The sequence below is a fragment of the Callospermophilus lateralis genome, chromosome 10 (assembly GCF_048772815.1).
Source record: "Callospermophilus lateralis isolate mCalLat2 chromosome 10, mCalLat2.hap1, whole genome shotgun sequence".
Classification (NCBI taxonomy): Eukaryota; Metazoa; Chordata; class Mammalia; order Rodentia; family Sciuridae; genus Callospermophilus; species Callospermophilus lateralis.
In genome coordinates this window covers 13340718-13356715 of record NC_135314.1, presented here as the reverse complement: position 1 = coordinate 13356715, position 15998 = coordinate 13340718, and the positions used below count along the sequence as shown (strand labels likewise).

Genomic DNA, 15998 nt, shown 5'->3' with positions numbered 1-15998 from the left:
TCTCTAACATTTCTATAGATTTTTATGGACAAGCAATTTGCTACCTATAGTTATGTCTTTATGTTCAAATACAAGGTGTAATATACCTACAGGTCAATCTTATTTTTCTAGATAATAAGCAGTTATTAGGCCATATTACTTCTGATTAATTTTGCATAAGTTTAAATGATTTTGATGAAGTCTATTTCTTCAGATTTCTACTTAGTCAACATTCAATGGACTGGGAATTTTGTTTTAAAAAGTCAAAATGAGAACTCATTAATGAAAACTCTTTTTCTAATTAAAAACAAAAAATCCTTCTGAAAAATAATCTTTTAAAATTTTTACTGAAGTTTTAAATGTCATTTTGACTCCTTTGCTCTGAATTAAGGTTCCATAGTTAGTTTTGCAGAGGACGGATTTGGAGGTGTTTCTTAGTAACTACAATCAATACATAATTAGAAATACATGAAATTATAATTACATAAAACCATAAATCAAGTACCACTGTGCTCACAATGTATTTTCACTTGGCAATTGCTGCAGCAATGTAGACAGTCTAAAATCACACTTTCATCAAATTTAGACACAAATGTATATCTACTTCTTTTTATGTAACTGGGAGAAGCAAGTTTCTTCAGGTCATTAACCCTGAAAACTCAGTTTGCTCTCCTTTGCTTTATCATCATTCAAAAAATCAATCTGCCAGAAATTCTTGAAATGTCTTCTTAAATTCTCTCCCTTTCTATTTCAAACTCCAGTGTTGGGCATAGAATTTGAATTGAGTCTCCTCTGTAAAATTTCAGGTTTTCTGCAGCAGTATCTTGTCCGACTTTCAATTATTTTCTTTTAAATGCTTTCTAAAATCTGTGTCAACATTCTAGGAAAGGTGGAGACAGAGGACAGAATAATGTTGGTTAGTATCAAAATATGGTTAAATAGCAGTAATAACTTCTAATGTTCTACTGTTAGTAGGGTGTTCCTAACTTATTATTTATTTATCACATATTCATCATATTTTATATGTAGTTTAAGGAGTTGAATGTTTCCCAACACAAGAAGTGATAAATCATGGAAAGAAAATTGCTGATTACACATTGCATACACATATTGAATTACTGTACATACCTCATGAATATGTACTATAGCTATATGTGAATTAAAAAATTTAAAAAATATCAAAAAATTTAATATATAATTTTCGGAATGTCTTAAATGATGGATTGTGGAAACTAAAAACTGTTTTTTCTTGCAATATAATATAAAACCCTTGTTTTTACTGACCAATTATTTAAGCATATACATGTGCTATGCTTAGTATTATTATAGCAACCTGACACTTAAGTTCCAGTATCCTCTTTGTTCTTTGAATAATATTTCTTCTTCTTTCCCATAACAACATAAATGCTTTCTTCCTCTTTGTACCTTTCTTTAATTTGTTTAATTTCTAGTAGTTTTCAGTTTTCTCATGAAGTATATTTCCATTGGATACACCTCTCCATTTTCTTTAAATTCCATTGCCTCAATTAAAACAAATAAATTAATCAACTAACTAAAAAAATAAACTCCATTGTCTTTCAAGAAAGTAAAAATGCTAAATGTTTTCTAACATTCTACTTAAAGAATATTTTCTTAGTACAGAGAAGCAGGTACAGTAGTATAAGGAGCCAACTTAAACGAGTCTTAAATTTAAATAAATATCAAGTCAAGGCCAAGTGTATTTCAAAACCATTTTAGCTATGTTCTTAAAATAGCATTTATTCCTCCTACTGTTTAAAGTTCCTTGTCAGGTTCAATGTATTGCTATGTGAATAACTGCTATGTGATTTATTGATGGCCCTAAGTTCTAACTTGAAGCAGTAAAGGGTCATCACCCAAGTCTTCTCCCATTTCACTGTCGTAAAAAGATGAGCAAAAACTCTGTGTTCATGAATCGGGTAGTAAAATCTAAGTAGAATTGCTTAAGATCCATGAAGAATCTAGTGCCATGTGGAGTGAAGAAAAACTCCTAAAAAGGATTCCCAATGTGTATAACTAGGGATCAGAAGATTTCAAAACCAGAGTTAGATGTTGATAATTTGTCTTAAATTTGAGGCAAGGAACCAAAAAGACACCTACAGGACCTTCCCTTCCCAGATTTAAATGAGAAGAAAGTTCGAATATTAGACATATGTTGTAAAAGTTTATAAAAACCTTGACTCAAAATCAACTTTCAATATTTTATGTGTAGAAAGAACAGTAGGATTAAACCTGAAGAAGTGAATGCCATCTGTTAAAACAGTAACAGTGAAAACACGGAACATGGACAAAGCTGGTTCTCAGGCCGTGTCCCTCATTGGCACAACTAGAATCTGGTGGGGTGATCAGGGCCGGCAGCAGGACTGGAGTGAAGCCTGGTGTGTCCTTCTGTGAGAAGTCACTGGTGAGGGGACATAACACAATCAAGAAGAGGGCCTGAGCAACTCTTCCTGGTATAGCTCATAAAATGACTGTACTTTTACTAAAATATCCTACAAAATATCACCTTTCCTGATGTATGAGGGTCAGAATAAATACTCCCTTTGGTAATTATGTGAAAAAAAATTCAATAGTTATAAGAATTAAGATTGTCTAAATACACATTTTCTCTAGAATTCAAATCAAAAAGGAATAAATACATAAGTATGTGCCACATAAAACAAAGAAGGTACTAGCAAAAAGTATGATTACTTCTTTTTAAGAATTTTAATAGACATAAAATAATGTACATATTTATATTGTAAAATATGATGTTTTCATACAAGCACACATCAAATAATGATCAAGACAAACCAAGGCGTATACTCATCATCTCAAAATTTTATTCGTTTTTGTAAAGAAATATATAATTGCATGGGGAAAATGTGCTTATGTGAAATATATTTCTTAGATATGCCCAAATTATGAACAAAACAACATTTAGGTGGAAAAATACAAAAATTGAAAAGAGTGTATAATCTTCACAGAGTGATTATTGGAATAACATTCCCGGTGACATCACTGAAGGGAAAAAGAAGAACTCTTCATGTGCTCAGCACAGCAGGGGTGAGAATGTCCAGCCTGAGTGGTGGATGCTGGGTCAGGAAACAGACCACAGAGGTGGTGAAGTTTTCAGTAAAATCCAGATGAATAGTATCCTCTGTAGAAAGAGGGGTGGAAGTAGCCATAGCCATAACCACCGTAGCCCCCAAGGCCATAGCGGGAGCCATAGCCATAGCCCAGGCCACTGAAGCCACCAAGGCCATAGCCCAGGCCACCATAGTAGTTGCCATAGTAGTAGCTCATTGTGTCAGGGGCTGAGGACTGGGTCTGAAGTTGAAGGAGAGCGTCCTGAGAATGGATGTCACCCTGTGTCCTGGACTTTTATACTTTCTAGGTGGAGCTGTGGCAAACCACAACAAAGGAGGGACATTCTCTTTGAAAATTCATCCTTGAGAAAAATAATGCTATTTACCCATACCTTTCTTATTAAGTGTGGTTTCAAATATGCGTGAAAAATTTTTCCTTTGATTTCAGTTTAAGTTCTGAGTCTGTTGTTGTAACAAATAGTTTTTTTTTCATGTCTTCAGTGTTAATATGTGCACCTATTTTTAACCTAATATTAATACTTAAGCTCCTTAGTTCACATACAAGGAGTTTTAATCATTGTGTAATCACATCTCCTTCATCTTGTTTTTTTAACTAAATTTAAATTTATTATTTTCTTTAACTCTGTGATGCAGTAAACTAATATAATGGTTATGTGATAAAAAATACTAAATATCTACTTAGTTTCAGAGTATGAGAATGTATCTGTATCAAAAGAATTTCAGAAACTGTTTGTCTTTTTCTCTTCTTTTGTCTTCTTTGAGTAACCTTTTAAGCATCTTCATATTCATGATCACTATTCAAATCCTGTCAAAATAAAATCCAAATCTAGCTTTTCATTCTTTCCACTCTAAAAGGGAAGTCTCCTCCAATTGTTTCATGAAACTTCAGTTGACTTCGCACTCTGAGCTTTTCTCAGAACATTTTATTAATCTTGAAGTTCTACCTCCTCCTTCCTATGGCTTCTTCCAACCGTTTTTCCTTCTGGCCTTTTCCAGCTCTCCTGTGCTTACCCCCTTGACCCTGTCAGCTTGAAAAATCAAGTGTTTCATTTTGTAACCTGCTACTTACAAACCCCTTTAGCTGTTATATTTGATCTTTACACCTCTTAAGATTAACTTAATATCTTGCAAAAAACCTAAAATGTCAATATTTTTAATTTTTATTTTCCTGAAACATTAATTTAAATGTGTATTGTTATTGCATAGAAGACCTAATAGGTATTTCCATGAAAAACTATTACAAATTTCAACTTTCAAAGGAAAAGGTTATTAAAATTGATATTGAAATAATAGAACAAAGTTTAATTGAATTTCTTGAGCTTAATTGTATTTTTTTTCTTATGGAAAAGTATTTTGACTACCAGTTGGACTGGGATATGATTAGTGGAAACTACACAAGCAACTACTCCATGAACTAGGGAAGTACAGGCTTCCACTGTTCCAAAATATGAGTGTCCATCTGTTGTATGTGTTTTTGAGTATGTGCACATGCATGTGAGTATTTTTCTTTAAACATTATTTGGCACTTTATAAAAGAGCAAAATGAGTGGTGGATAAACTGATTTTAAGGGAAGGGTAGAGTAGCTAGCCATTTTGGTGGGGGGTTCAACTGTTCCCTAAGTCTAGAGATGACATCAATCTGAAAGCATGGATAGAAATTAAATAGAAAAGACATAAAGAGTGTCCATCAGTGTCCAATGGGAAAAAAAAGTAAAATATGTCTTCATTCAGCTAAATTCTATGATTTAGGTCTTGAATTTTATTCTAGGTTTTTATCAGAACAATGATAAGAGTTAAACGATTTTTAGGAAAACTCATTTTCTGGGAAATATAGATTTTAAAGAAAATTCTCAAAAGCAATGAGACCACATGAGGAAGCTTTTGAAATAGTATTATCATAAATAAAGACTAGAATTAAATATTAACAGAATAATGAATATGAGATACAGTGCATGTATATATATTTTGTGGAATAATGGAAAACATCAGCATTATTTTATCTGTTTTTGTTTCTATTTGAAGATAGTACTTGAAATCAATGTAGCTTAGCTTTACATAAAAAAAAGAATCCAACAATCAGGTCCTAAGATTTCTTATTTTTTATTATTCAAGATGCATAAGTTTAAAAATTTCTGGCGACATTCATTGCTTAGAACACATATTCAGTTGACAATCACTTGGGTAAGCTGAGTATTAGAAAAGAGGTAAATGTAGGATTTAGGAAAATTAGTTTTTCAGAGAATCAGGAATCAAAGCCAACATAAAAATCAATAAAAAAAATAAAAAGCAAAATGAAAAAAATAATATATTTTTGCTAAAGTTAGTTTTGGAATGTCACTTTGATTCCAAAATGAAAATGTTCTCAACAACGAAGCAAAGGCCATTCTTTGATGTGTTTCCTGGGAAATGTAACAAATACTGAATGCAGAACAAAATTACTTAAGAATCCTGATCTTATAAACACTCCATGATAAATGCAGTTGACAGCAAATGTGAACAGTCTGAGATCAAAATTCCATTAATTTCAATTTAAAGGTATGTCTTGCTTTTATCTTTTGATCATGACAGTGGCAGGTTAATTCAAGGTTCTTGAAAACATAGGCTCACCTGACATTCTTTTTCATCACTTGTCACATTGGTCAGCTTGACATCTTTGAAATTTATGTTTTTAAATATCCGTTCTTTCTTTCTCATCTCCAAGGCTGGGCGCAGACTCTGAGCTCTGAGTCTCACAGCACGATGCAGGACTGGGACAGCAGTAGCATGTCATCTGGTTCTAATTCCCTTTGCTTAAACCTAATGTATTTCTCTACCATTCTCCCCTTCCAAATTCACCACAATGTTAGGTAAAAATAATTGCAATCTTCATTTAAGTTCATGAGTTATTTTTATTTTAGTAATCCCAAAGTACATTTTACGATCTAATCTGTTGTTCTGGGGTTAACATTTTTTCCCTCCCAGGGCGATGGATATGCAGTTATCATTTTGAGTGTACTTTTAGTATGATCTTTTTTTTTTTTTTAGTGTGATTTCATTTCTGCAAAATACAACACTGAGTATGTTCTAAACTTCTAATTATTAAACATTTTAAATATGTAAAAGTGAAAGGACAGTATAAGAAATCCCCATCACTTATTGCAAAAGATTTCAAAAGATAAGAAATTCTGTTTTGTATAGATCTCCACCCACTTGCTCCCTGCTGTATTATTTCTAGGCAACACTTAATAACATGCCACTACCTCTACAGGTACTTTTTGTCTCTGAAGATAATCTCTAGGAGATGATTTCTAAAGGATGAGGACATTTTGAAAAAAAAATCCTATTTGAATTGTTGTATCATATATTTCCTTATCAAGTAGATAAGATCCTTCTTACATTTATTTTAGAGGCTAGTAAATATATGCCTCAAGAAGGGATAAAATGTGCTGACTCTGGATGGAGTCAGTGACAATCAACTCTCAGATTATCTCTAATGTCATCCTTCTGGTCAATAAACCTTTCATAATATTTCTATTGACATTTATTAATATGTTGATATATATTGATATAACAATATATAAAATATGCACTGATATAATGATATATATAAACTGATATGCATACACACACACATATCAGTTATTGAACACAGTGTTACATGTACTTGTGGGCCTCATGTAAAAATCATCAAGGTCCATGTAATACACTGAGAATTGTATTACAGAGTTTATCATATATAATTCCAGATCTAAAGAAGCCAAAAATTGAGTTGGAAGGCAAAAACAAGCCTCATGTCTGAGTTAAGACTACAAAGGCAAAACATGCATAAAATATTTTAAATAAGGAATACTATGATTCCATCTGAGTTGGAAAAAAGAAGTAGAACCACTTATTTTAGTCAACTTCCATTTATGAAGGTAAGAATGAAGGTAGGGATAAAGACCAGAATTCAGTGGAATACATGGGAAGGGTAAAACAATGAAGATGTAAACAGAGATAAAAATGTTCATGTTCTCTACCTCCTTTATAGATGCAGCTGATGGGAAATAAAGTCAAACCTGCACCTTTGCCTTGATTTTAGGGAGACAATGGTAGAAGGCCAACCTGGAGGCTGAGCAGTGAGCTGTGGGCATCTGCTTCTTGTTAAGTTCATGAAATAATGACTACCCAAAGAAAGGCTCCACACCATAAGCATCACTTCACATGATATTCAAATTTATGTAAACTCGGGGTAAATGTTAAGTTAGAAGCTGCCAATGTCTAAATATATTTAGTTCAATGTGATGAGAAAAAAAAAGGGAGTACCATGTGAAATAAAGGAGTTTGCTAAAATTGTATGAGTTTTTTTTTAAAGAATGAGATAATAACCCAGGGAACAGATAATCATATTTCATGAAATGTGATACACATATGTCAATAATATAAATGAATGGTCATTAAGATGCACAAAAATAAAGCAGAGTTTTAAATTTTTATAAATGAAGTTTATTATGGGATATGCTAGGCATATCCTAAAAAGGAGAAAGAAAGAAGGTACATGTCAACAATGGAGCAGGAATGAGGTTATCCTGCTTGCATGATAAAAATTTGAGTAAGGAAAGAGATCTTTGCAGATCTAGAAATTTGTCTTGGATGTCTTTTTCAATGGTGAAAGAAAACATATATATCAAAGAGCATAGTAAAGAAATAAGAAGAAGCATCTGATGGAAATAATAAGGCATTTTTTAATACGTCTGCATTTTGTAATACTTTTAGTAAAACCCAGATGGCCAACATCTTCCACAGAAAGAAGGTGGAAAGTAGTCAAGGCTTCCAAGGCCATTATTGGAACCACAGCCATAACTCAGGCCACCAAAGCCACAAGGCCAGAGCCAAGGCTACAGGAAGTTTCCTCATTAGTTGCTCATTGCATCAGGGCTGAGGTTTGGGTTTGTGTTGAAGGTGACTTTCCTGAGAAAGGAGTCACCCTCTGCACCTAGACTTAAGTGCTTCCCAATTAAAGGTTAGGAAAACCACTACACATGAGTGATTTCTCTTTAAAAAATACATCTTCAGTGAAAAGCAGTGCTTTAAGGCAAACCTTTCTTTTTTAGTATAGTGTCAAAGACACATGAAGATATATTTCTCTGAATTTATTCAATCATAATTTCATAGGATCAGTTTCTGGGTTCCATGACTATCTTTCTTATATGTAGTATTTGTCACTATTTCTACTTTCAATGTGGTAGTGCAAGTCTACACTGCAGCGGGGAGACCTTTCCTCACATCTCCTAGACTTCTGTCATTTCCAAGTGATGCTGCATATATTTCCATATACAGTTATCTGTTTTAAAATATATATTTCATTTGGCTCTAGTATTACATAGAAAGGCATACAAATTAGTCCATCTTTGTGAATGAGCAAAACTAATTTCAATTCACATGGAGAATATATTCAGAGAAAAATAGTGAACAAATACTATTCATCTTTTCTCCTTCCATTCTCTGTATGACAGTGTGTCAACCATCATCATTTGAAAAGGCAAAATTCCTCAGTATTCCCAAAATTGCCTTTTAGGAAATATCTCCCCGAGGGGATATGTAAGATCTCCAAAGTGTTACCACATTTCTAAGTTTACATTTCCCTACATAGCTCTGGGCTACCAGGGCCCACCAAAAGCATTTTGCATGAGATTTGCAAGGTGGAGGTGTGCTCTGCCTTCTCTACTGTGATGTGGGATAACAGGTAGGCTAAGATCTCCTTCGGGGTCTTCCTTTTGGCTTGTCTACCTCCTTATACAGAAGCATAAACATAATGAAGAATGTCATCTCCTGCAACTTATCACAGATCAAAAAGTCTTGCATTTATGCAAAGAGATTGAGTGTTGAAAATAAAAAAGTTGGTGGAAAAATAATATTCATTTTTTATGTTTTCTGAATCAAACTGATTTTTTAATGCAAAAACATTTTAATGTAATGATTGTGTGCACTTTATGTGAAAACAAAATATTTGACAGCAATAGCAAAAGTGATGGCAGGCAGGAATGGAAGTTATATTTTATAACATGCAGACAATATGGTAAGAGAATGACTAACTTTTTTAAATGCATAAATGAGAGTTTAATAATATAAAAGAGAATTTTCTAAAAATTCAAAACTAACTGAAGACAGAAAATGTATTAGTAGAAGATGTGTGTGAACAAGAACAGATGGAACAAAGAGAAAGAGCTCACTGAGATTTTAACCCAAGTGTATCAATAGCATATAATGTAAACTAAATGCTAAATAGGAGAGAGACATCATCACTTTAGATTTTAAGAGGTAAGTTAAAAACATATGTTGTCTTTAAAAAATTCACCTTAAATTTAAAAGCATATGTCAGTCAAAAATAAGATCTAGAAAGGTATAACATGTATATTATAGTCAAAAGAAATCTAAAGTGGCTATTTTAATAACAGAAAAAATAGAATTAAATTTATGGATTTTTTTAAAGAGTAAGAAGTAATATTAGTAATTACTATATATATAATAAACAGTATATGTTTATATATATTAATTATCAGCACAGACAGTATTTGAAATAGATTCAAATAAATATGGTCAATAGATTACAGTAAAAGTAGGATGGCAATTTCATAGAAAAAGAAAGGACTTTTTAATAAATTTATTGTCACATTTGGACATACATGTGTAAAATAATTAAAACAAACACATGTTTATGCTGCTCAAATGAACAGAAGTTCTACCATTCATTTAACCAAAGAAAATTATAGATGGATAGGAAATAGGCATAGTAAAATATGAGCAGCATTCTTTGTCATTAGAAAAATACAAATTAAAAAACAATAAGATAACACTAAGGGTCTGTTTAAAAAGAGAAAAGTGTAGATATTGCTCGACTTAGAAACTCCCCCTGAGTACACATCAATAACCTGAGCTTTTACAAATGTATTTTCATGTGAATGTGTATATCTAAATCTGCATGAACTAAAGCCAAATTGTGTATCTGGGAGTTTGCCAAAATAATTTCCCATGTATGATACAAATTATACTAAAAGATAAGTAAAGGATATACACTAATTTTAAGTTTGCTTCCATATTATAATATCTTTATTGAGTTTGAAAAATAATATTTTTGAGGAATTTTGTGTCATAATTTTTAGTGAGAAAGTAAGACGTATTCTATTAAATGTTTTAAATTTCCCAGTAGAATTTTTAAAAATAAAACTTTTAACCGGTATTTCCATTTTTAATGAATTTTCTATAGGTAATAAACTCCTTTATTCTCTGTATACAGACCAGATCTATTCTACCTCCCAACTTTGTTATGCCACTGGTATAAAACCTGTTGCTCACAATGAAATGTATTTGTGTTACTTGGATGTTTCTCCTCCTTTTTTAGTATAAGTAACACTTTCTTTAAAGCAATGGAATCTGAAAACTTTAAGCTCTTATTGAATTTTTTTCTTACCTCTTTCTTATTTGGTATTTTCACTTAATTTCTTGAAATGTGTCTGTTTAATATTAACTTATTTCTACTCAACCTACCAAATTCAAGGAAAGAATATGATTGCTACAACATATTCTGTGTCAACCTTATTAAAGCCATACTGTATCTGGATATGAACTATTATATATATATAGTTCTTTTATTCTCTGCTAATCCCTCTTAGCAACAAAATTAAGATAATATGAAAAAAAAATAACTTTGTTTATTTTACATAGCTCCTCCTGAACTGTATTCTTGCTAATCAAATTTTATTCCTCTAACATCAATTTCCCTTGATAATTTCATGAGCTTTTCATTTTATTTTTTATTCTCACAACAAAAATCATTTATTTTTTATTTATATGACTTTTCACAAACAGTTCAAATGTGAAGTTTTTTTGTTTTTTGTTTTTTGTTTTTTTGTTGTTTTTTCCTGGTGGTAACTTGTACAATTGTTTGAATTCATGTCTATTTGATCAACCTTTCTATTTTTTATTCCCAAGAGCATTTTTTATTCCACACAACAGACCAATTAGTTGTGGTAATTTTTATTGACTGATGTATGTCAATTCTTGTATAAGCAAAAATAAAAAATAAACTATGAACATACTCATCCTCAAATTTATGACACAGAGAAAATCATGCTTCCTCTATACAAACACTATCCTCCTATGTTTTATTTTTAGCAATCTCCAGTTTTCCTTTAATTTCATCTTAAAAGGTACATTATAGGGACTCATAAAACAATCTTTTAAAAAATCTTCATGAATGAAAATATGTACTCCCTAAGTTAAAAATTTTTGCTGGATTTTTTTGGTGCAAAATAAAAACTCATTATAGAACTGATTGAAGAGGCTGTTAGGTTGGAGTCAATGTGTCTCTTTCTAAGGTTTTCTACTTTTATATCATCAAAGGAACGTTCCATGACAACATTTATCTCTCAGTGGATGAACTCATTTTTGAACATGCACCTTTGCGAATCACTTGGGACCTGTAACACCACATGAAATTCATGCATTTTGATGAGAGACAATGGAAATCATTCATAGATAGGACTGAACAGGGAAGACATAGCATAGGCAAGAGTCCATGATCTTTCTCTGGAACAGATTCCAATATAGTAAAAATGAGAAACAAATACCAATGCTCAATTGGAATTGGAAGAAGACACAGAAACATTAATTCATAATCAACTTCTAAGTTTTTAAATAAAAAGAGAATTTAAAAAGATTTTATCTCAAAACTTACATAGCATATGCTACAGTCCTGAAATAACCAGAAATGTTGGGCAAGATAGAGAAATCTCAGACTATCTGATACTTACGGCTGCTGCAACAAGTACCACAAAGTGGTAAGTTTAAAACCACAAAATTTTGCCAGACACAGAAGCACATGCCTATAATCCCATCAATTTTGGAGTCTGAGGAAAGAGGATCGCACATTCAAGACCAGTCTTGGCAACTTAGACCCTGTCTCAAAATTTAAAAAAATAAATTAAAAAGGCCTGGGGTAGAGTAACTCTAGGGTCAATTCCCAGTATAAACATATACAGCAAAAACTTTTGCCTTCAAACAATAATTCTGAATGCTAGACTTCTGGAATCAGGATGTCAAGAGGATAATGTTCTTTTCAAAGATCATACAGGAGAATCTGTTCATGTCTGTCTTTTAGCCTCTGTTTGTACCAGAAGCCAAGATTTCCTTGACTAGTCGACATCTCACTCTAATCTCTCCTGTGTAGTCACATGGAATATGACTAATGTAGTTGGTCAACTGGGGTCTGAAAATACAGTACAGTACAGTACAGTAGGCTATTTTGAGAGATAGTAACTTTATTAGAGTATATAGTTATAATTATTCTATTTTATTATAAGTTACTATTGTTGAGATATTATTGTTATAAATTGCCTCTTATCATAGGTCTGCATGTATAGGAAAAAGAACAGAATATGCAGAGTTCGGTACTATCCATAATTTGGGGTATCCACCAAAATATTCCTTACAGAAAAGGGGAAGCCACTATGCATTAATCACATTTGATTAAGGGCTCACATTTCTCCAGTATGGCCTCATTTTAACTAATTTGATCTGCAAAATACATACTTCCAAATAAAGTCCCATTCTTATGTTTTCAGAAGTACCCAAATTTTGAGAGAATACTATTCAACCTATATTATTCTTATTTTGTAGGCTCAGAGATTGTGGAAGGGCAAATAGAATAGAGCAACAGACTTCTAATCTTTGACTTCCAAGGAGGCCCCCAAAGCAAGAGGTTCCGATGAATACCCTCTTGAACAATGCTCAGTTCAGAAAGAAATATCTATAAAAAAGATGATTTTCCTTATGTAGCATTAAAATTTTTAATAATTCATGACTGTATTGAAAATAAAAGATGTTTCTGAGAATTTCTATATTATAAAGAACGCTATTATTCTAAGTACTAGTAAGTCTGAATTTATTTAGTTATGTGAAATATCATTATAGTCTGAACAAAAAGTGTCAACACAGCTAAATTGACCTGACGCAGTTACTTGCTTGTATTTTTATTGATGTTCATTTCTAAGCTGTGCTATTACTAAGTAAAAGTTCCATGGTGGAAGTAATTTTAATTAAAAAATTCCTAAGAATTGGCAAAATGTAAAAATCCATTGTACTTAAAAGTATGAAAAATGACACCAGATATTATGTATTCAAAATGGAAATTTATTAGAAAAAACTCCAGAAATGTTACAGAAGGGAAAGGCAGAGAGCCAACACATCACAACTGATTAAGAGTTAACAAAGTACAAATTGAACAATTGAATCCTTTAACAGAGACATGGATTCCCATGGTTGCAAATGGCACCAATGCATGGTGATATGATTTTAAAAATAGAGAGAGAGAGGGCTATAGAATTAAAATTTGAGAAACATTCTGAGTTCAGCAGTGATGCCGAACTTTTTCAGTAAAATCAGATGAATAGTATCCTCTGTAGAAAGAGGGGCGGAAGTAGCCATAGCCATAACCACCATAGCCCCCAAGGCCATAGCGGGAGCCATAGCCATAGCCCAGGCCACTGAAGCCACCAAGGCCATAGCCCAGGCCACCATAGTAGTTGCCACAGTAGTAGCTCATTGTGTCAGGGTCTGAGGACTGGGTCTGAAGTTGAAGTTGAGCGTCCTGAGAATGGATGTCACCCTGTGTCCTGGACTTTTATACTTTTTCAGTGCAGCTGTGGCAAACCACAACAAAGGAAGGTCATTCTCTTTAAATATCTCTCCATGATGAAAAACAATACTAAGACATACCTGTCTTAGGTGTAGTCCCAAGGATAAGTGGAAACATTTTTCCTTTGAATTTGGTTTAACATTCCTTACCTAAAATTCATTTTGATAATGTTTTTAGTGTCAGAGATGATTTTTAAAATTTACTTTTACATTAAAATTGAATCTTTCTAATTTTCTTCCACTAGGTGGAATTCTTTTGTTTTCTGAAGGTTTTTTTTTTAAATTGTCACATGATAGTTTGTAGCTTTTACTATTCCCTAAATAATTTAACCTCTTCCTTTTGTTTAAATTAAATGATTAAGTCATTAAAAAACAGAAGTGTTTATAATCAATTAGATGACAGAGAACATTTATTCAGAAAAACATGGGCAATTCACAATCACCCTCCTTATTGGATATTCTGTGCTGTGAACTCATATCCACCTTTGTAAATACTAAAACTCTATAAGAATTTTGTAAATACTTGTAAATACCAAATTCTATAAGGGAATAGATCTGCTCTAGCATAAGAGAGAACAGTTTTTTTCCTATGATTCCCTTACAGGGACATCCTTCCTGTTTAAATGTGATGTCTCATGTTTCTTAAAACCGGAAGTTGATATCTTTATCACAGATAGTTTCTCTTGGGTAAAATATGTATCTTGTCTTTACATGATTTTTACCCATGTTATCCACAACTCTACTGGCCTACTACAGTTTCCCACCTTTATCTAGTAGAGATAGGTTCTAGGACTTCCAGTGGATGCCAGGAGCCAGATAGTACTGAACCCTACTCATACCATGCTCTTTTTCATACATACATACTTATGATAAAGTTTAATTCATAGATTAAACATGGTGAGAGATTAACTATAACTCTTAATAAAATAGAACAACATATTTAAAGTTACATAAATATGATTTCTCTTTCTCTCTTGCAAGAGTAAAATATTAACATTTTTAGATCACAGTTGGCCCTGGGTAACAGCAACTACAGAAAGGGAATCCTCAGGTAAGGGGGATTGTATTCTAAATTCCTTGCCCATTTCACACTGACACCTGGTGGTCAAATTCCTTTGTGTTTTACTTTTTATTTATTTATGTTCCTGATTCCAATGTAACATGTTGATTCTCCAAGACTCAGACATTTGAGATGAAGTTACTGGTGGAGCAGGGGATCCATGAGACCCTAACACTGACCTCACAGAATCTCTCCAAGCCCGTAGGAACTCCTGAGCAAAGATCGCCTTTAAAGGAGCCCCATGTTGAGCAAAGATACTGCATCCAGTCGTTGGCTGGTGGCTGTCCTAGAGAATGTGTCTTGGCTCCAGTCCTGTCCTAGACCCTGGCAGCACTAGCATCTTGTCATGCTCTTAGGCAGTGACTCCTTCTTGGAAGAGTAATTTGAGAGAGGATCTCCATATCTACCACACACATCCTCCAGTTTGAATACCAACAGATGGTAGGGACAGTCTGACATCAGATGGCAGAGGCTTAGCCTAACACCTTGGAAAAGCAAGAGTGTGTTTATGTTGTGTGTTTGGGAAACTGTTATAAAATCCTTTAAAATGTTATGTTATAGATAAAATTGTAGGCATTCCATACAGAATACTTCAAACTTTTTATTTGAAAAGGAGCAGGATAAAATTTTAGATGATTCTTAAACACCTTCTTATTGAAGATCAATTATATAGAAATAATTCATTATGCATTAATAGTGAAATAAGGGGTAAAGACATTATTTCACAGACAGTACAAAATTAGAGTGGTTTATATTGATTTTCAAATAAGGTAGGACTGGGAAGGATCAGGAGTTAGGAAGGGGTGGGGATATGCCACCATGCCAGGAGCAGAGGCAAAACCCGGTGGCCTGTCACAGAGCAGCTCACTGTTGGTGATTCAGTCGATAAAAACGTAATTAAAGATGATGAAGACTTTGGAAACCCGTCAGGGAGGACCTGATTGATTTTTAAGCTGAGGATTTTGTGCTTAATTATCTCCTTTTTTATTTCAAGGGAGGGAAGGAACCTGATAAAAGCAATATTTTAGAATTCCATTTTGATATTCAGGGTGGATTCTGTGTGAAATATCGAGAGCAAGATCAGTTTAGTGATGTGGATAAAAAGAGCCCAAACTAAGTTTGTTGTAAAATGAATGGACAGGAAATATTGGACCTAAGTTTCATTATGAAAAATCAAATATATATATCAAATACATATA

General features: G+C 32.8%; 1 protein-coding gene across 1 annotated transcript; it reads right to left on the bottom strand.

Annotated features, from left to right (window-relative positions):
- Positions 1-3108: 3108 nt before the first annotated feature.
- On the bottom strand, positions 3109-3282 carry LOC143408994 (keratin-associated protein 19-9b-like). The gene has a single exon (XM_076869031.1). The coding sequence runs from the start codon at positions 3280-3282 to the stop codon at positions 3109-3111; it is 174 nt and encodes a 57-aa protein (XP_076725146.1).
- Positions 3283-15998: the final 12716 nt, after the last annotated feature.

Excerpts from the sequence above, each read along its gene's own strand:
- LOC143408994 (XM_076869031.1), bottom strand. The coding sequence starts at position 3,282 with ATGAGCTACTACTATGGCAACTACTATGGTGGCCTGGGCTATGGCCTT.